Source organism: Triturus cristatus, chromosome 5_2 (genome assembly GCF_964204655.1).
Source record: "Triturus cristatus chromosome 5_2, aTriCri1.1, whole genome shotgun sequence".
NCBI lineage: Eukaryota > Metazoa > Chordata > Amphibia > Caudata > Salamandridae > Triturus > Triturus cristatus.
The window spans coordinates 540,211,059-540,233,390 of record NC_140588.1 but is presented as its reverse complement, the minus strand read 5'-3'; the positions used below and the strand labels follow the sequence as shown (position 1 = coordinate 540,233,390).

The window sequence follows — 22,332 nt, the reverse complement described above, 5'->3', positions numbered from 1 at the left end:
CGATGAAACCCCTCTTGTAATCTGCATGTTCGCCTAGATGTGATCCTGAGAACAGACTTGACCGCTCCTGACCAGCTGTTTATCCACAGAAGGGCAGTACGTCGATGACTGCCCCAGGAAGGAGAGCTGGGGCTTTGGGGGTCACAGAATTCCATAGGCGAGGACATAGGACGTCCTAGGTCAGTATCTTCTAATACCCTTTAGACTTGCCTTGGTAGACCTGCATTATACCCGGTGCTGGACGTAAGCACAAGGTTTGTGTAGGACATTGTTGAGGTCATTTGGCTGCCTTGTCAGATGGGCCTACAGTGCCATTCCTGGAGAGGCCTTGGCTAAGGCTTGAAGTACATGTACAGGTATTGTGTATCCCCTTAAACACATAGCCTCAGATTTCTTTAAGGAAATATAAATTGTTCTAACAATTAATGTCCCAACAGGAGGACCAGACACCTCCTGTTTGGAAAACATGCTTTACAGGGTAAAGTTATGTTTCCTGTTTGGGCATACATTGTATCCGCTGATTGTGGACATAGACATGAAACTTGTACATTTAGCAGCATTTCACACTTCTGTCACAATTCTGTGTTTAATATGGCCTAGCATGGTGACATGGAAATATTTTGCGATAATTATTTAGAGTATGTGACCAAATCAATCTGCTCATGTAGCTGTGTTTGAGCAACCTTAGATGCATTGTTCTTTGCTATTTAAAGTGCTGCCCTAATTTTTAAACTTTTTATCACAATCAGTTGAAAACTCAGTGAAGAACAGTAATACATTTACCAATGGTCATTGCATTGTACGTTCAACACGCAAGACATTATTTCCCCATTACCACAGGTAGGGGGTACAAGCAGGAGGTGCACGGCGTCCACCCACTCTTTTTACAGGGTGGACACCGCCCCCCCATCCCGCCAACAAGTTAGGGCCCACAGAAATATGCTGAACTTGTGCCGGTGTCATTTCCAGACACCAGGACACATTCAGCAGCGCAGCGAGGGAGTTTTTTATCACCTGCAGCTGGGCCGAAGCTAAGGGGCCATCAGGCCTCCTTTTGTTGGAATATCCTGACTGGAGGCGGCCTGGAACCTCACTTAAATGAAAATGCCACAGAGGGGAAACAAAGGCACACAGCTTGTTATCTCTTCACAAGTACTTAAGAGAGGCAGCTTTTGCCTTTGTTCAGTCCCTGCATATAATAGGTGCATGCAATGTCAGAATATCAGGTGTGTTGGTCTGTCCAAGTATTTACACAAATAATTTCAATAGCACTATTTTATTTATTTTATGGCGCTATGCAACCCAATGCAGGGTGTCGGAGCTCTTTACGTAACATACACATTATACATTGACAATAAATCATGTGCATTTCTAAATCAATGCACAAGATGAGTTACATGAGACAGTGAGGGTTACAAGGTGTAGGAGTCATATGTCCTTCATACCTCACTGTGATCTTTTAGAAGGATTACAATTTATGAACTGCAGTTAACAAAAGGATCTCTGTGTTAAAAGCAGTAACCCACTTTACTACCTACATAAAATAAATTAAAAATCTGTCATCTGCGTGTTAGATGATGTGCTTTGCAGGAGACATATTTACCTTCTCTACTACTCTGATTAAAAACGGAGACTTTACAAAACAGAGATCTCTCCAGCAACTGCATTAACCACCAGAGCCATCTCACTATTATTACTATTCCCTGAGATTTACTGGCCACCTTCACAGCAGATGCCTTAACCCAATCGCACAAGTTACTACTTGTGTAATGATATAGCTGTAAGAGACATTAGTTAGCGATAGATTTCTTACCTTAGAATATCCCCAGGCGTCAGACTGGATCCGGAAAGTTTTGCTTAGCAGTACCCCTGCGTGTCAGTAGTTGGCGTCGTACGGCTCCGCGTCCATCACTGGCGTCGTAAGCGCCGAGATGACGCCACAGAGAGTACTTGGGCGCCACCTAGGCGCACTGACGTCAGTTCTGTACATGACTTTCCGCGCCAGGAACGCAGAGCCATGCACGATACTGACCATTGGTGCAGAAAACTAGGGCCCTAAGAGGGATGACCTTAACCCTAGTAACCAGTTCGCAGAGCGGGGAGGATTGGTGGGGTGGTAAGGAATCTATCAATAACTAATGTCTCTTACAGATATATCGTTACACAAGTAGTAACTTGTGCATCTGAAAGAGACACGTTAGTGATAGATTCCTTACCTTAGAATAGATACCCCAGCAATTCCAACCCCGTGGTGGGTCTGAGAAAGAATGGGCACGCAGCCCCACAGGAGGCTCCTTCTAAGCCAAAGAGTAACATGCTTTGGTGCACAGAACGACCCACCGAGAGATAGTCCGTTTGTGCACTGTCCAACCTTTTTTGGCGCCCACATAGCCAACAAAAAGCTGGTCATCCACCCTGAACTGCCGTGTACGCTTGAGATAGAAGGTAAGCGCATGTTTTGGGTCCAGACAGTGGAGTCTCTCTTCCTCCCTTGAAGGATGTGGAGGCGGAAAGAAGGTAGGCAAAGTGATGGTCTGCTCGATGTGGAAGGGCGTGACCACCTTTGGCAGAAAAGAAGGACAGGTCCTTAACACAACCTTGCCCAGATGAACAGAAAGGAAAGGAGGTTTGGAAGAAAGAGCCTGGAGCTCACTCACTCTCCTGGCCGAGGTGATAGCAACCAGGAAAGCGGTCTTAAGAGTAAGAAGATGCAAAGGACAGGTATGAAGGGGCTCGAAAGGAGCGCACATCAGATAGGTCAAATCGAGATTCAAGTCCCATTGAGGCAGGATGAATGGCACGGGAGGAAACGTGTGCATAATGCCCTTAAGAAAACGGTTAACAACCGGGGATTTAAAAAGAGAAGCCTGATCTGGAAGCCTCAAAAAGGCAGAGATGGCCGAAAGATAACCTTTGATAGTGCCGAGAGCAGAGCCCTGCTGGGCCAAGGAAAGAAGAAACAAAAGAACTTCAGAAAGAGGGACAGAAAGGGGATCCACAGCCTTTGCTGTGCACCATGCAACAAACTTGTTCCACTTGCAGGCGTATACCGTTTTAGTGGAGGGACGCCTGGCTGCCAGAATGACATCACAGACTTCGGAAGAAAGATCGAAAGCTGTCAACTGTCGCCGCTCAATCACCACGCATGGAGGTGGAGGCTGGACAGGTTCGGGTGGAGAACCGTCCCTGCTGCTGTGACAGAAGATCCTCCCGAAGAGGCAGATGGATCGGGGGATCGATCGCCATGCTGAGTAGCTCAGGATACTAGTATCTTCGTGCCCAATCCGGAGCCACAAGGATGACTTGGGCCCGGTCGCGCCAAATCTTCTTCAGCACTCTGGGCAGAATTGGTATAGGTAGAAAGGCGTACAACAGACTGCAACTCCACTCGTGACGAAAAGCGTTGCTGAGCGAGTGCCGCCTTGGAAATTCCAATGTGCAGAACTCACGACATTGCACGTTCTCTTCGGTGGTGAATAGATCTAACCAAGGCTCTCCCCACTGCCGAAAGAGATCTTGCACCATGGCCGAGTTCAGACGCCATTTGTGATCCATCAAGCACCGGCGGCTGAGTTCGTCCGCCCTGGCGTTCGGAGAACCTGCTAGGTGTTGAACCACCAAGCTAATGCCTTGATGTTCCAGCCACGTCCAGAGGCGCAGAGCCTCCTGACATAGGGTCCAGGACCCCACCCCGTCCTGTTTGTTGCAATACCACATGGCGGTGGTGTTGTCCGTGAACACCTGCACCACACCTCCCCGGATAGAGGGAAGGAATGCCTTCAGTGCAAACCGGATCGCCCAAAGCTCCAAAAGGTTGATATGGAGTCGGGACTCCGCCGGAGACCAGAGGCCTCTGATCTCCGCCTCTCCCAAGTGGCCTCCCCATCCCAGGAGGGACGCATCCGACACCACTGTGTGCTCCGGTTGGGGAAGGGAGAGGGATCTGCCACGGACCCAATTGCGATTCGTGAGCCACCACTGCAACTGCTGTGCAGTGCCCTCCGAGATCTGGACATGATCGGACAGGTTGCCCTGATGTTGCGCCCACTGGAACTTCAGGTCCCACTGCAGAGCCCGCATATGCCGTCTGGCATGTGTCACCAGCAGGATGCAGGAGGCCATCAGGCCCAGAAGCCGGAGGGTCATCCTGACTGAAACCCGGGACAGAGGCTGAAAGATCGGAATCATAGCCTGAATATCCCGGACTTGCTGTTCGGGAGGATAAACCCAAAACAGTGTCGAATCCAGAACCGCTCCAATGAAGGGGAGCTTCTGAGAGGGACTCAGGTGCGACTTCGGCACGTTGAGGGAGAACCCCAACAAATGCAGGAGGCCGGCCGTAGTCTGAAGGTGGGTGACGACTGTCTGGGGCGAGCCCGCCTTTAACAACCAGTCGTCGTGGTAGGGGAAGACGGACACCCCTGACCTGCGCAGATGAGCTGCGACCACTGCCATCACTTTCGTGAACACCCGAGGGGCACTGGTAAGGCCGAAGGGGAGCACAGCAAATTGAAAATGCTCGTGGCCTACCGTGAACCGCAGGTAACACCAGTGGGCCGGCAGGACGGGAATGTGAAAATATGTGTCCTGCAAGTCCAAAGCTACCATCCAGTCTCCAGGGTCGAGGGCAGCTAAGACCTGAGCCAGAGTCAGCATCTTGAACTTGTCCTCCCGGAGGAAGCGACTGACGTCCCGGAGGTCCAAGATAGGACGCAGACCCCCTTTGTCCTTCTTGGGGACCAGAAAGTAGTGGGAATAACACCCACTCCCTACTTCCGGGCCAGGGACGCACTTAATGGCCCCCTTGGCCAAGAGGGCCGTGACTTCCTGGGGGAGAAGAGTCAAATGATCCCCCGACATGCGGTGGCACCGAGGTGGCATGGCAGGAGGGGAGGACAGAAAGGGGAGGGAGTACCCGTGACAGATGATCTGGGGCACCCATCTGTCTGATGTAATGTCGCGCCAGTGAGGGAGGTGGTGGCGGATCCTGCCACCCACCGGTGTTGGGTGCTCCCCGAAGCTCAGATTAGGAAGGTTTGGAGGCGGAAGCAGGGGGGGTGGAGATGGATGGACCCGCACGCTGATTCCCCGACCCGCCCCTGCGGAAACCGCGACACCGGCCGCGCTGGTGCTGGGTCTGCCCAGGCTTAGGGGATGGGCACGCCTGACTGCCTCTACCGTGGCCTCGAAAGGAACGAAAACCCAGAGAGGCCGAGCTCTTGGTAGAAAAACTTGCCCGTAGCCCGCAAATCCTTAAAGCGCTCCAGGGCAATGTCAGCCTTGTCACCAAACAGGTGGGTGCCATCGAAAGGCATGTCCTTGAGTGAGCTCTGGACATCGGGCGAGAACCCAGTCGAACGCAACCAGGCGTGTCACCGCAACGCCACAGTTGTAGAAATCGCCCTGCCCAATGAGTCAGCGGTGTCCAACCCACACCGAATGGTGAACATAGCCGCATCCTTACCCTCAGCAATTGCCGGAGAAAGGACAGTCTGCACCTCCTCAGGACACTGAGGCAACACCTGAGCAACGGCATCCCACACTGCGTGGGAGTAGCGGCCCAACAGGCAGGCGGTGTTCACTGACCTCAGCCCCAAGCTGGCCAAAGAGAACAACCACTTCCCAAACTGATCCAACCGCTTAGAGTCCTTATCCGGCGGGGCCGTAGAAAAAGCACTCTGTGACGTCGAAGCCTGAATGACCAGGCTCTCAGGCGTAGGGTGAGTCGTCAAAAAAGCGGGGCCACCAGGCGCCGGCCGGTGGCGCCTGGCGATGTTCTTATCCACCGGGGCCCGCGTGGCCAGCCTCGACCAAGTGCCCATGAGGACGTCGGTAAGGGCGTCATTGAAGGGAAGTAACGGCTCCGACGAGGTCGACGCCGTCTGGAGCACCTCGGTGAGGAGGTTGGTCTTGAGGGCCACAGTGGGGAGGTCAAGATTAAGGACCTCAGCCGCCTATGGAGGACCATCGTGTAGGAGGCACCTTCCTCCATCATAGGCGGGGGAGAGGTGAACCTCGGGTCCGACGAGACATCAAGGTCACCCGCCTCCTCCAAGTCGTCCACCTAATCCTGCTCGGAGTCACATTGCCGGTCAAGAGGGTCCTCGGACCCTTCCCAGTCGTCGTCCACCTCTGGCGTAGAGGGTGCAGGTCGCGGCGGCAAAGCCGGAAAAGGGACAAGTGGTGTTGGGAACGGCGCCGAGAACGGCACCGGCCGGGGTCGGACCGGCGCTGTCTCCCAATGCGGATCCCAGGTCGGAACAAAATGGTCCTGGAACCGGGGCAAGGGAGGAATAAACGGCACCCAGTGCGGCGCAGCTGGAGCAGGATCCTATGGCGCCGGGGCTGGCGCCGGTGGCGGAGCAGCCGGGCCAACAGGATCTGGACACGGGACCGCGGGGCCCGAAGGCGCGCCGTTGGGAACCCGAGGCCTAAAAAGGCGGTCCATGGTATCAAGGAATTCTTGCACCTGTTCGGGAGTCGCCGACGGACACGGGTATGGCGGGTAGGCGTGGGACTCCCAGGCTCCAGAGGAGCTGCCGGGGCGAAGCCCCTGTCCCCCGCGTCCGACTCCGGGGAGCGACAGGGGGACGTCGGAAAGCGAACACGCTTCTTCGACTTCCTTTTATGGCGTCACTTACCGGAATCCGAGGGTGAAGACTTGGATCCCGCGAGCGGTCCTGGAAGCGGCTCCTAGACCCGGAGCGACGGCGTGACGAATGCCGGACCTCCAGCAACTTCCGATGCCGCTCCCGCATGGCCTTGGGGGCCATGGCACGGCATTCCCAGGAGTCATGAGCAGTCTCCAGGCAGTAGAGGCAAACATGGAGGGGGTCCGCCACTGACATATTCCGGCGACAGGCCCCACAGGACTTAAAGCCGGGCATCCCTACATGCAACAGGAGAAAGAAGAGGAGACAAAAAGTCTCAAAATAGTAGTCAAAAAGTGACTAAGGTACATGCTCAATCGGATCTGCGCTTGCTGGAGCGGAAAAAGAAAGAACTGACGTCAGCGCGCATAGGTGGCGCCTAAGTACTCTCTGTGGCGTCATCTCGGCACTTACGACGCCAGTGACGGACGTGGAGCCGCACAACACCACCTACTGACGCGCAGGGGTACTGCTAAGTAAAACTTTCCGGATCCAGTCGGACGCCTGGGGATATTCTAAGGTAAGGAATCTATCACTAACGTGTCTCTTTCAGATAAATATTTTAGAATGTAGACTTTGCAACCAATTCAGCATAATAGATCTACTACCATGCTTCTTCTTGTTGCTAATTTCTTTGTGGCAGTGTTTAAAAAAATAAATGTATTAGTTGATGGCCAGATTTTGGGTCGGGATTGTGCCACTTTTTTGGCACAACTTCAATGCCAAATCTAATTTGTTAAATCTCATAATAGGCTTAAAAGTACTCATATTATACCGGATATTGAGGTCTTAATATCTGATGTACCTTCTTGTGATGTCACTTTCAGTGAGGTCACTTCATGTGATGTCACAAGGAATGTCACGCGTCATGATATCATGCGCTGTGATGGCACGAGACATGATCTCACTTGTATACTGCTTAGCCTGGTTAGTCACCCCACTTATTTTTTTAGGACTTGAGTAAACAAACGCCGATAGTATTTTGAGGGTCAGGTGCTTTTAAGTGTACAAAAATCACCTCAGCATTTGCCTCTAACACTTTTTTCCGTTCAAATCCACATTCCAGTCTTTATAGTTCTGAACACGTATCTGCTGCTGCCCTGTACACATAGTCATACACCACAGAAACAGCTAATCTAATACAGCGCCTGAGAACAGCTTACTCTGCCCATTTCAGTACACAAAATGAGTCTGAATGAAGCACATTACAGAGCCTGGCCTGCACAAAGCAGCGCTTCAAGGCCGAAAGACAACAGCATCAAGTGCAGTGCAGAAACAGACCCTCCTGCCTCTGGGCCCCGGTAGCACCGCACATTCTACACCTTCAATAGATGAGACTCTGGTTCCTGTCACCTTTTCAAGTGACATGGTGTGTCCCCAAGTCAAAAAGTAAGATCATCCTGGAGTCATTCTAAAGTTATCGGATGACTCCGTCCTCCAGTAAACTGTAATTAGCTGGGGAAGTCATCACAAACCATTCTGGAGTATGTGTATACGACAAAATATTTAAATGAGATGACTAGTCACCACACAAACTACTCCAGGATGGTGTCCTGATTACTTCATTTGAATGTGCATAATGATGATCTACTACTCCAGGAATTTGTCACTGACAACTTAAGGATGAGTGTGGATTACACTAGGATGATTTCATGAGAACTCCACGAGGAGTGAGAATTACTCTAGGTTGATTTCATGATAACTTTTAGATGAGTGTGGATTACTCTAGGACAATTCAAGACAACTTCAAGATGAGCGAGGATTAAAGGTTTTAGATGGCTGTGGATTACCCCTGAATGTTCAAATATTGTTTCAACATCCCCGCCACCTCAAACATTGGCCTCACAGACCCTCTGCGAGCATTGTGAAGCAGGTTGTGGTGCTGAGCGGCACAAACTCCCCTGCCAACATACAGGGGCGATTAGGCTAGGACTCTTGAGAGGAAATTATTTGAAGCTTGGGACTTAATCCTTCCGGGTGTGGAAAGCAGTACTGATGAACAAGACTGAGTTATTCATGTTGCTGGTAACCCAACTAATTAGTAGCTTTCCCATAGGCTGGTCCAAATGTGAATGGCATTGGCTTCGGAGGCAATGGCTGAAGGGTACTGGTTCATTGCCACACACGATTCATACTAACTGTAGGCGCATTCAAAATGAGGATGACACTTCAAGCAAGGACTAAAGGAGGCCCAAGAATTCCTCATTTGCCAGAGGACAGCATACTTCAGAAGTCTACGTGTCCGTAAAATAATGCTATTGTCCCTTTTGCTGTCATGAGTGAGGCGACAATTTAAGAGTTTTCTCATTACATCGGAGCTCTGATGATAGTCTCTCTGATAAAGCCAGGGCTCATGTTATGTCTGGGTATGGGTTCTAGCTAGGCTAGAAGTAGGCGGGACGCGGCAGTAGAAGGCAGGGGTGCTGGAGATATTCCACACGCTCACCAACTTGAATGCGGGTGACTTTCCACACACTTACAAACGTACATGCTTAAGGGTATTCACCAACTCCTCCCCAATGTCTCCCCACCCTGGAAAGGGTCAGAAATGTACTCCTAATAAGGAGCTGGAAAATGGGAGAGTAGCAAAAGGAATTTCTCCATGGGGCATAAAATGTACCCCTAGAGAAAAAGAAAAAGTTTTAACAAGTGAATTTGCAATTGCTTTGCATATTTTGACATGGGGAACTATACACATATCTGATCATGCAAAAAGGGAATTTTCAAGGTTTTACTAGGAGTTACAGGCTTACTTCCATAAACTCTTGTGAATTCTGGAAAGTCAGAAATCAGCAACAATGAAAGGTCACAGACTGCATAAAGACTGGTGTCCCCAATGCATTTTTATGTTGCCCAGAACTTCTCCATTATTAATCTTTTTTTAACTGCAGGCATTCATCAAGCACCTATTAGTAAATGATGTCCCAGAGAAATGTTATTTTAAGTTGAACAATAATTTTTTTCAAGATGCAATTTGTTAACTTTCAAAACAAAACGTATGCAAACAATCAGAAATCATATGTTTCAAGCATTTGCATAAAGTCAGTGAGTGTTATGGGAGCATTTTTAATGGTCTCAAATTGTTACATTTTGCTAACGTGTACAAGTTTTTACATGAGACCCACAGCCAGTAATGCAAGCAGAGCTTCAAGCTCACTTCATTCCCTTTGAGCTACTGTTCTAATAGGAAAGGCCTTGCATTAATAAATCATATATTCAAAGTTAAACCAAATATACAAATGAATATAAATCTTGGCTTAGTGCAGACAATCTTCAGTCCCACAAATACATTGTGGTACTGTCAACTGGAAGCCAAAGAGTTTGTGCCTTAGACAATGGGACTACTCGTCCACTGGACAAAATACATTTGAAAAACAGTTGTCCTCAACTCCAAAAAGCATATCCTATTGACCAGACAAGAGGAATTGCACGCCGCCCCTACTCACCCAAAACCCTTTCTCAGTAGTACTGTTATTATTAATGAGTTTGTATTTATTTTTGCCATTTTCAACAAGTCTAGATAATAATTAAAGTTGTATATAGGTCAGTCCTAAAAGGTGCTATGATAGTGGGACAAAGACAAGGCGACTAACCTGATATTTCTTTCCTTTTTAAACAATTATGCTCTATGAACTCCCAACAAGGCAATCCTAAAAAGGAATTATGCTATAGAAATTCTTGACCTCTAGACATTTTTATCTTGAAGAAAACCTTCCCTCCCAATCATGATTGAACCCATTCTCCTATGATAGGCTGCAATTATCTTTGATCTTTTTACTTGGATCCCAACAATTAAATCTTTAATTCACGGTTTCTGTACACCAGAAGAGCTGTTCTATTTTCTCTTCATGAACTCTTTGCTTGAGCCTGAACGTTTGTTCATTACATTCCTTAGTATTCTTTCTACCTTTGCTTTCTTGCGTGGTTAAACACCATGGATTTTCATTTTGCTCATGATTTATGTGGCATGGATGTGCTTATTGTGTTTATCGCACATAATTACACATTAATTGTTTTGAAAAAGAGAAACATGGTTTACACATTATGGTTTTTGGCAAAGGTGCTAATGACAGAATAGTCAAATAATGTCCCTTTGTACTTACTTTAAAGCAGCATCTCCAACACCAAGACATCCTCTCAAACTTAGTTGTCTCAGGAAGCCACTGCAGCGCCTGGAAATATTTTCCACCACACGACCCTTGCATCATACACAAAAAATAGAGTTGAAAGTTTAAAACCCTGGTTCTTTCTTGTAACAGGTTTGTAATCAATATTATAAATAAATCATGCCTTTATGGCCTACATATGTAAGACACATCATTAAAAGTTGGGCATCACTTCAAAAATTTCACCCAGCTGACACTAATGGAGTTACCTTTCACTCAACCTCCGGGAGTGTGATATCTCCAGACCATGAGTCTGGCATGAGATATCAGACTGCTGACCTTCAAATCCAACACAAGTCCAGAATCATGGATGTTTCCTTCCTAGGTTTATGTTATGGCCGGATTGTTTTTCTTAAGTTACTTCAGTGAGGGAGTTGACATTATCGGAGGCAGAGAGGGAAAAGCAGGAGTGAGTGAGAAAGGTCTGGTTGGGTAAGGCTTAATACAGGGTACCCAAAAAGGTACACATGGCGAGACAGTACATACAGCTCTTGATCATGCGGGGCTCTCCCCTATTAATACCCCATTTTAATAGGTCAGTCTCAGAATGCAAATGACTGGGGTTACCACTTATTCATGCTGGGGGACTGATCTTTTAATTCACTGTGTGCCAATATAATATAATAATTAATGTTACTGCTGAGCTCCCACAACCTTTCTGGCTTCATATCACACCCTCCAGTTCTTATCTGATCAAACCTGGCAAGTAATGTTAGGGGGAATATGAAAAGACAACCTATAAATGTAACCTGCAATGGTAGGTGTCTGCATAATATGCTTTTGCCATGCAGCACACCATTGGAAGAGTATCCATCAAGGTGTGTTAGGCTGTGACGCAGTAACATTTAGCAAAATTATGTAAAGAAGACCATATGGCCGCCAAGCAAACATCAGCTTCTGGGGCGCCTCTCTTGAGAGCCATGGAAGCAGCCATAGCACTAGGGGTGTGAGAACAAATACACTGCAGATGGTTTCTTGGTCAAGGAATAGTGGATCTGTACAAGGAGGAGCACCCAATATGAAATGGTGTATTTGGTCACCATCTTGCCTTTTTTTGGCTCCTGTGAAGCTCTCAAAGAGCCAGCCATCTATCTATCAAGCAGCACACTGTTGCCAAAAGTATCGATCACTGCGTGCTTGGACTATGAGGCAGTAACTGTTACTAAAATTATGTAAGGATGGCCATGTGGTCTTCAGGGCAGAAGTCAGCAAACTAGACACCCTTCATGAGAGCCATAGAAGCGCCATGGTACTCGGTGACTGAGCTGAAATACCTTGCAGAGGGTCTTTCTTGTCAAGTCGTAGTACATCTTTATACAGAGGATAACCCAATAGGAAATGGTGCATTTGGGTACGTCCTTGCCTTCCTTGAGAAGCCCTCAAAGAGCCAATCATCCATTTAGCCATGCCGATGAAGGTCAATATGATTCTATAAACCAGTCAAGGTCTGGTGGGATGAGAAGGAGGGAAGAAAGTTGAAAGAATAATGGACTGGCCTATGTGAAAAGATGGGCAGATGAGAAGAACCGTTTTCTCTGGGCACAGTACCATGAATAGAGGTCCAAATAAAAGGGGGGTTGAAGTTTACCATCCCTGCTGGCATAGGCCATTGCCACTAAAAAGACAGCATTCAGAGTCTAAAATCGAATTAGAAACTACATCTGCATCAATGAGGATGCCATGAGAAAAGTGAACAGAATATTTAAATTCAACTGAGAAACAATGAACGAGGTGGAGGGAACAAATGCAGTAAACCTTTCAAAAAATGTGCCATTAGTGGCAACTTAAAAAGAAAACTGGTCTAACTCCACCACCCATCATCTGAATTGCCCACTTGGGAGCAGCATCGTGCCCAGGAACTGTGGGTGCATTGTTGACTGTGTTTGTGAGGACAAACACGCCTTCAAAGAACAGGCCCACGTTTGTTGCCATGTCCTGTGTAGCTGCGATTAAACCATAAGATTGCGTCAGGCCCGGCTTGACCACGACTCTAAGATTGGCATGTGGTGGATAGCAGGCACTAAATTAGTTTGCATTCATCTGAAGACCAACGAGGTGGTGAGTGACATTCATTGGTCGCATCGAGATATTGTAGCCCTCAGGTGCTTGACTGCACAGTTTGATTCAAGATGATGGACAGGCTAGCTCAACTCGGCAGGGCCAGCTTAGCTGCGACTCTGTGTGCAGGTGGCAGGAGCAGCACCCCAAAAGTTGAAAACTGGTAAATAATTAACATTTCTGAAACTGTATCACTTAAAAAATTGGAAAAATGGTGATACTCTTTGGCTGCATTGAGAGATTGCATCCATCTGGTGCTTGACTGTGCGGCTTGCTTCAAGATGGTAAATGAGCCGGCGTAGCTGCGACTCTGTGTTTGGGGGGCAGGCGGCTAAGCCCAAAAAAAAGAGTTGGAAAACTTGGAAATAATTAATATTTTTGAAACTAAATGCTTTTAAACACTGGAGAACTGGTATCCATTATTAGAAGACATCTCAAGTCTTAAGATGGCAGTGAGGTCGGCATGACTGCGACTCTATATATGGGCCTCATGCGAAACATTGTATCCTTCTGAACTGAGATAATTTGTATCAACTTAAAGTTGGGCCGCATTGGGCCGCATCGAGTCTGTGTGTTTATTTCATGTTTTGCAGCCTTGATTGGGGAAGACGCCGTACGTTGGCGGTGAACTTTTGACCCTGGCAGAAGACTGGGAGGCAGAGCGGGAATTAAGCAGAGACAAGACCTGAAGCATGCTCAGTGACATGCACACTAAAATATGACTGGATCAGAAGCCGGCACGTCTTGATGCATGCACGTTGATGGAGAACCTTTGAAGTGTGCTCAGTGACACGTTCACTAAATACGGCAGGTTCTATGGCATGCTCACTTAACACGCTCACTTGGGTCTGTCTGTAATCATCCAAGGAGGATCAAACTCAGACAAGATCTGAAGCATGCTCAGTGACATGCTCGCTAAATATGAAAGGTTCTATCAAACGGTAACCTAATGCGCTCACTGGGGCCTGTCTGTGATCATCCAAGGAGGATCAAGCACAGTCAAGGCCTGAAGCCTTCTCAGTGACATGCTCACTAAATAGGACAGGTTCTGTGACGTGCTCTCCTAATGCGCTCACTAGGGCCGGTCTGTAATCATCTGAGGAGAGTGTAGCTGTTGGTGACACACTCACTAATTAGTGATGTTACAGAGCAAGTGAAGAATTGGGGTACAGAGGAAGAGAAGATTTAAGGCATGTTGTTGTCAGTGACATGCACACCAATTTGGTGTACTACAGAAGAAATAAGATGTAAGGAGTGTTGCTGTCGGTGACATGCTTACTAACTTGGGGTTTGAGATTAGTGTTACTGATGAAAAAGAACAGGTGTGCTTGATGGCTTCAGACTAAGATCTGAAATGTGCAATGACACGCACAATCAATCAACTAATGCTGGATAAGAGATCTGTGGGACGAACACTAATTCATCTAACCTAAGGGGTGACATGCACATTATATTCAACTTAAAAGGGCAATAGTCTGCACACACACTAATCCACCTAAAAGGTGACACACACACAGTATATCGAAACCTAGAAGGATAACAGTCTGTCAGCAACAAAATAGAGATTAATGTCACGCACAGTAATTGCAAGGAAACACTTAGTACAATGGGCAAAATTAACCCCGAAATATCCACAATGCGAAAACAGCAAATACTCATGGAGAACAGAGTTAAAATCCCCCCCTCTCCCCCCTGCTAAAGTCATCCGGGAGTATGGCTTTACGCCATTCTCCTTGGCAGATGACACACAACTACTCCTGTCCTTTGACAAAGACACAAAGTTGATGATCAGCGTTTTGCTAAGGGCATATTAGCCATATCAGAGTGGATGACGGAGCTCTTCTTACAGCTAAATGCGACAAAGACAGAAATCTTGCTGTTTGGCACGGCACATACCGCCTGGTCCCCTGAGTGGTGGCCGACAGTGCTGGGCCCTTCTCCCTCTCCCACCTCTGTGGCCAAAAATCCGGCTGGATGCACAGCTATCTATGAAGGAACAAATCTTGTCCACTGTAGGGACCTGCTACCATACTTGGAGTCTTCTGCGTAAAGTGTTCTTATGGCTGCACCTTTCTGTACGCAGAACCTTCATTCAGGCTTTAATCATTGGTTGCCTGGACTATTGCAATGCTCCCTTGGCAGCCGTGAACGAATCACTGCCTAGTAGATTGTCCAGAATGTGGCCGCACGCCGGCCCTCAAGAAACCACCCGGCACTTCCCCTGGGCCATTGTTGAAACTTCTCCACTGGCTCCCTATTCTCCAGAGAATAAAATGTAAGCTCTATTGTCTCACCCATAAAGCTCTTTATGGTGCGAGCCCAAGCTATCTGGCAGACAAGTTCAAAATGTATTGTCCAAATCGTCGTCTCAGGTCGGAAGGTAAGGGGCTGCTAGTGGTTCCGCTCTTTAGAAAAATACGATAAGGAGGCAAAACTGTTGCCTATCTGACTCCGAAACACTGGAACACCCTGCCAGAGAACTTGCGCAAATGCTCCAGTTTCATTCGCTTGAGGAAACTCCTGAAGATGGAATTGTTCATAGCCTAAGTTGTGGTAGCTCGTGCCGGTCTGACTCTTTCTCTTCGACAGCGCGGAGATACTCCCTCGGGGTGATTCCTGCACTTTACAAATTCACTACTGTACTGCTCGATTTTCCCGGCCCTATTGTGTTGATGGGTGATTAGGGTGACTTCAGTCTATTACCATTCAAGCCTAAGGGTTAGAGTAGTGAATGAAGTCTATTTACTAGGCACTTCGACATGATCCTGTGTTCTTCCCCATAGATTAGGGCTTGCGCACATATCCTAGGGGATAGATTCGTTAGTCTTAGGGATAACCTGCCCTGTAGTGAGGGTATTTCATGGAGCCGTGTTGAATTCAGGCCTGGTAGGCCTCAAACGGGGGAGACTCCATCTTTCTTTCTGCTCCAGCAGCTTGAGATGTTTCTAGGTTACAGGGGATGTTTTAGTTATGAGGTGTTATTCGCTTGGAGAGAACCGGTTCAGACCGGCCCTTATCGAAGGATTGTATTTTTCTTCATGCCGAAGACGCTACATCAGGCCGGCCGGCTGGGAAAGTGTCCTTGGCACGGGGAGGTACAAGAATTTGGTGGGCGGCAGGTTACGGGCTGGAATTTTCCATGAGAAAATGCACCTCTATATTAGTGAAAGCCTGAGGCAGATACTGGCACTTATTCTTTCAATCCATAGGCGGCACCTAGCCGTTAGCAGAAAAGCTACTACTTATTCCAGGGAAGAATGATGACAAACTTGAGGGCGGAGAAAGACCAAGAGACAGATACTCTTCTAGCAGAATTGCCAGAGAGGAGAGAGTAGCCGATGAGGAAGAGGTCTCAGTGACTCGGAGAAGGGAGCTACGGAGGTGTGATCTCCAGGCGAGCCGAGGCACAGACGAGAAGGGGACCTAGATGACCATTGAGTGCAGGCTACACACGACTAAGGTGATGTCGACCCCTTTCTTATTAGAGTGTACAACCTAATCTTTCACTTTTCTTTACAGGTTATGTGTTACATTATGTGCTTGCGTATATGATATATATATATATAATAAAGTCAGTTTGTAGTAAATCAACATGTGCTGCGTGTTCTTGTATAAGAGGGTAGCCTATTCTTCTAGTCAGCTGCAACTTGACATGAACAGATGTTAACCCTGATCCGGTAAGTGGTAACTGAATAAGGGAGAGAGGAGCCCCTCGAACCAGAGAACAGGTTGTGCTCAAACTGGCAGTTCTTGTGTGATCTGATACACTGATTCCCTTGTCGTATGTTATAGTGATCATAGGATGAACTCGTGAAGGCTGCCGTCTGGGTAGGAAGTCCTGGGTCCGTTTGGGACCGCGAGGCTAAGGCTGCCGCCTGGGTAGGAAGTCCTGGGTCCGTTTGGGACCGCGAGGCTAAGGCTGCCGTCTGGGTAGGAAGTCCTGGGTCCGTTTGGGACCGCAAGGCTAAGGCTGCCGTCTGGGTAGGAAGTCCTGGGTCCGTTTGGGACCGCGAGGCTAAGGCTGCCGTCTGGGTAGGAAGTCCTGGGTCCGTTTGGGACCGCGAGGCTAAGGCTGCCGTCTGGGTAGGAAGTCCTGGGTCCGTCTAGGATCGCGAGGCCGCCACTTGTATTATAAGAGGTCTTGATATATATATAGTAGGAATTCCCTGTCCTTCGGTGGTATATATATATATGTGGTTACTTATTGTGAATAGGCCCTAGGGAGGGGGTAACGTTCTGGCTGGGTTAGAAAGGCTCTGTTGAGCGGGTTCTATCTGATCCGACAACCCAAGCAGAACATTTGGCGTCACGAACCGTTTTCGAAACCTGTGTGCGTCGTGTTGTCTCGTGTTTGCTTTCGGCGTGTGCGTGGTTTTCTTTGTATATTATTTGTGGTATAATTGTGTGTATAGTTTTTCTTCTTCTTTCTTTTCTTTTTCTTTCCTTTCTTCTTTCTTTTCCACAATGTTTTCTAAAAAGTCAAAATCTACTTTTAAGTTGCCCATTGATATTCCCGGATGGGATTCAACGCCTTATGAAGCCTTAGCCCGTGAGTGGGCTGATTCTACTGGTTTGAGTGAGAATTGGAATTCTTCTTTGGAGCTGGCGGAGCCGGCTAATGTGATTACTTGTTTACAGAAGGCACCCATCTCGAAGGGTGAGGAGATTCCCATTTTAGGGCGCAGAGGTTGGATTGTTCTGTCTGCGTACAGAATTCTGCATGAGAGGTTGTTGAAGCTACAGATCTCTCTTAAGGATGTGGAAGCGCACTTTGTTGAGATTCAGAATTCTCATACTCTGTTGCGGTGTCAAAATAAGTTGCTTACTGACAAACTTGAGACTTACCAGACTATTGCCGAGAGGGCGGCTGTGCGAATTGCCCGTTATAAATACAAACATCAGCGCGGCCGGGTTTCGACGCGAAAGGTGCGCCTGGTCGTGGCGAATGCCGGACTGGATTGGAATCCTGATGAATGGGATGGTAATATCTGGAACTCGAGCGATTCTTGTTCCTCGGGTGAGGAATCTGTTAAATGTGAGTCCTCCCGCTCCCGCCATGACTGTAAGCCTGCTTCTCGCACCCCTGATGGTGCACCCCGTGATTGCGCTCGTCCTTCGAGCGGGGTTGATGCTTCTTCCGCTGATTGTTCCTCTACGTGTACTGATCGAGCTCCTTGTGATGCTCACCCCGCGGTCTCGGTGCATCCAGTTTTTCGTCGGAAATTGCAGCAGTCTCCTGCTGCTCCGCAGGGTATTTCTTTAGACTCTTTAGAGGACTTTACCCAACAGGAAATTAGTGATATTTTGCAGCGATTTCGGCAGCGAGCTGGTGAGACATTACTCACATGGATGGTGCGCCTTTATGAACTGGGCGCTGCTGGCATTATGTTGGATAATGGTGATTGTTTGAAGTTTTGTTCCTTGAGCTCGGATTCTACTGTACAGGATCATTTTCGTAACTATAATGGTGGTGGTCAAATTTCCTTACTTCAATTGGCGACTGAGGGTTGTAATATAAAGTACCCTACTGAGTCTGATTGGCCTGTGAATGACAAACAGTGGTATACTTTGCGCGACGCTGCACAACGTCTCAAAGAGGAGGTGATGAAAACGGCGATTTTTCTAGGTACTGCTGACAGGTTGCTTGATGGTTCGTTGACATCTTCTGTGCGGAATCGTATTATTCGTTCTTCCCCTGTTGCTTATAAGCAGGTCATGATGACTTTATTGATTAATCAAACTGGTAATGTGTTATCTACAGTACTGGAATCGGTACGCCAACTCGGTGAGTTAGGCGAGTGGTTTAAACCTGAACGTCAGTCCCGGCCTGACACTCGTACTCCTGGTGACAATAAACTTACTAGACGTGATATCTTTTCTGGTCTTCTGGCCGATGGTGTGCGGAGGGAGGACATTGACGGTGAGACAACTGCTCGTTTGTGGGAGTTGTTTCGCAAACGTGGCTTGGATCGGAAGGAGGGTGCCCGGCGTGTTCGGATGTCTGAGTGTGATCGCGGTGGTTCTGACGGTAGCGGTGATGACGACCGCCGTGGGCGCTCTGTTCGTCGTGATGACCGACGTTATGTACGTGATATGTCCCCCCGTCGAGAGAGAGACAGAGAGAGAGAAGAGGAAAGAGAGAGGGGAAAAAATGATTATATTTACAGCAGACGTAGAGATGATAGGGATCAATCCCCTGAGTTGAGGAGGAGAGAGGATCGTCATAATCTGGCCGATCGAAACCAGCACTGTACTGCTGATGACACGAATCCATTTCGTACTGGGAATGGATATGAACAGGAGGCACCGATACCTAAGAAACGTGAGAGTCTTTATCCTGATTTATCCTGGTACACAGAATGCAGTAAACATGACTAGGAAATAGGTCAAGCTCCAGTACACAGATGGGCTCACAGAGATAATAGACCCTATGTAGATATTGAAATTTATTGGAGACATCGTAATATCCAAAGGGCCCGAGCATTGGTAGATACAGGAGCGGAGGCCACTCTTATTCATGGTAAATCAAAGAAGTTTAAAGGTCAGCCTTTTACAATTACCGGATTAAGTGGAAAGGAAACTCCCGCAGTTCAAACATTACTTGAAATGAGAATAGGTAGAATCCCTAGAAAAGAATACTCTGTACTAGTGGTGCCTCTCTTGGAATTCATAATTGGAATAGATATTTTGAAAGGAATGACTTTGCATTTAGATGATGGATGTTACCAATTTGGAACTACGCATTATATATCGTCCAGGCCTATACGGGTTGGTCGTTTACGAATGCCCCCCATAACAGTTCCTCAGGCGACAAAAGTGGTTTGTCAGAAGCAGTATCGTATTCCGGGTGGTCATGAGGAGATTAGTACCACTATTCAGGAGTTGGTGGATGCAGGTGTTATAACCCCAGTTACTTCTGCTTGGAATAATCCTGTTTGGCCTGTACGTAAGAGTGATAATTCTTGGCGTATGACTGTTGATTATCGAGAATTGAACAAACACACACCCTCTTTGACTGTTGCAGTACCGGATGTTATTACTCTAATTGAAAGAATCCAAAAACATCCGGGTACATGGTATGCGTCAATTGATATTGCTAATGCTTTCTTTTCGATTCCGATTGTCCCCGAGTGTCAGGAACAGTTCAGTTTTACGTGGAATGGGCGTCAAATGACGTTTAGGAGTCTTCCTCAGGGCTATGTGCATAGCCCTACTATATGTCACCGGCTGGTGGCAGAGCATTTGGCTGAGGTACCAGTTCATCCACAGGTTCAGATGTGTCATTATATTGATGATGTTTTGATCCAAGGCGAAACACAAGAGGAAGTTCAGACCCAATTGGACAGAGTCATTGAGTGCCTGCGTGAGAAAGGTTGGGAAATCAATCCGGATAAACTACAAGGCCCGTCCCAGGCTGTGAAATTTTTGGGTATTAATTGGCATGAAGGGCACCGTGAAGTGATCCCTCAGGTTAAACAGAAGATTCTTGATTTTGCAGTTCCAAGGAATAGGAAGGAAGCCCAAAGCTTCATTGGTTTATTTGGTTTTTGGCGTCAGCATATTCCTCATTTGAGTCAAATATTGGCCCCCTTGTACCGTGTCACCCGTAAAAAGAATGCGTTTGATTGGGATACACCACAGCAAGATGCGTTCGACCTAGCAAAAGAGGCAATTCAACATGCTTTGGATTTATGGCCCGTACGTGATGGGGAGGTAGATTTAAATGTGTCTGTACAGGGCCTTTATGCGAATTGGAGCTTGTGGCAGAAGCAAGGCAGGAGTAGAGTGCCGTTAGGTTTCTGGACCAAAAAGTTACCTGATGCTAGTGAGCGTTATACACCCTTTGAGAAACAGTTACTTGCATGTTATTGGGCTCTGGTGGATACCGAGCAATTGACTTTGGGACATGATATAGTTTTGCGACCTGAGATTCCTATTATGCAGTGGGTTATGAGTTCGCCAAAAACTCACCGCATTGGACACGCTCAGGAGGCGAGTGTGATTAAATGGAAATGGTATATACAAGACGGGGCACGTGTGGGACAGAAAGGAGTTGCATCTTTACATGAGCAGGTGGCGCGAGCGCCATCGACTGAGACTGAGAGTGTATGTTCCGTACCTTTACTACAGGAGTCTCCTGTCAAGTGGGGTAGACCCTTTGATGATTTGTCCGCAGAGGACAGGAACCATGTCTGGTTTACGGATGGTTCAGCGAGGTTCATAGGGCCGAAACGGCACTGGAAAGCGGTGTCCTATAATCCGGTCACGCAGAAACTGCTGAGCACAACTGGTGAAGGTAAGAGCAGCCAATTTGCTGAATTGTATGCTGTTTATCAAGTCCTGAAACAAGAATTACCCGGCACATGTCATATTTTCACTGACTCTTGGTCTACTGCCAATTGACTGGCAGTTTGGTTACCGACTTGGCATTCCCATAATTGGGAATTGCATTCAAAACAGTTGTGGGGAAGAGAGTTATGGCAAGAGATTTGGGAGATGCTCCCACAGAGTACTGTTACAATCTTCCATGTGGATGCTCACACCCCTATAGATTCTCTTGACAAATTTTTTCATAACATTGCAGATGAGAAATCTAAAATTGCTGAGGCAGTGGTGGACAGGCAAGATTCTGATATGGCGGGATTGGCGAAATGGGCCCACCAGAAGGCAGGAAATTTTGGAGAGAAAGCCACTAGCAGGTGGGCTGCTGATCGAGGAATTTATATTCCCTTAGATTTGATCAAGAATGTTATTTTACATTGTCCCATTTGTCAGCATATCAGACAGCGCAAAGTGCCCCAAATTGTTAAAGGTCATTTACATCGCGGGAAACTGCCCGCTCAAATTTGGCAAATTGATTACATTGGTCCACTTCCCATGAGCAGGAATTGTCAATATGTTTGCACTATTGTTGATACATACAGTGGCTTGTTGGTAGCCCTTCCCTGTAAGCAAGCTACCCAATTGAATACCATTAAAACGTTGGAATTGGTTATCATGTATTATGGTGTGCCATTCCAAATTCAATCTGATAATGCATCCCATTTTCGTGGAAGATTGGTACAGGAATTCTGTGTGGAAAACAATATTGACTGGGTGTTCCATGTCCCGTACTATCCACAGGCCTCAGGTCTTGTGGAGAGAATGAATGGTCTGCTGAAGGGGCAGCTGCGTAAACTAACTGATGACAAATATAAGAATTGGCGAGACTTTTTGTCCCAAGCACTATTAATTTTGAATAATCGTCCTTTTCTAAATGCTGAATCTCCACTTATGCGTTTGTTCCCTCCGAATGTTAATGCTCAGCCAAATGAAATCAGAGAGACTGTGATGTACTGGGAGATTACTCCCGGAGCTTTGGCTCCATGTAGAGCGACCCCAGGGTCGGCAGGTTTAGACTTGCATGCCATGGATGACACCGTTCTAAAAGGTAAAGATCGGGTCATCATCGCGACCGG

The 22,332-nt window shown here is 47.4% G+C and overlaps 1 protein-coding gene across 1 annotated transcript in view; it reads right to left on the bottom strand.

Annotated features, from left to right (window-relative positions):
- The window catches only part of FBXL2 (F-box and leucine rich repeat protein 2), a 393,398-nt gene that overhangs the window by 241,627 nt on the left and 129,439 nt on the right, over positions 1–22,332 (bottom strand). The window contains exon 5 of the mRNA XM_085607622.1: positions 10,754–10,848. Within this exon, the coding sequence (XP_085463748.1) occupies positions 10,754–10,848 (95 nt within the window). The remainder of the gene's footprint in view (positions 1–10,753; positions 10,849–22,332) is intronic.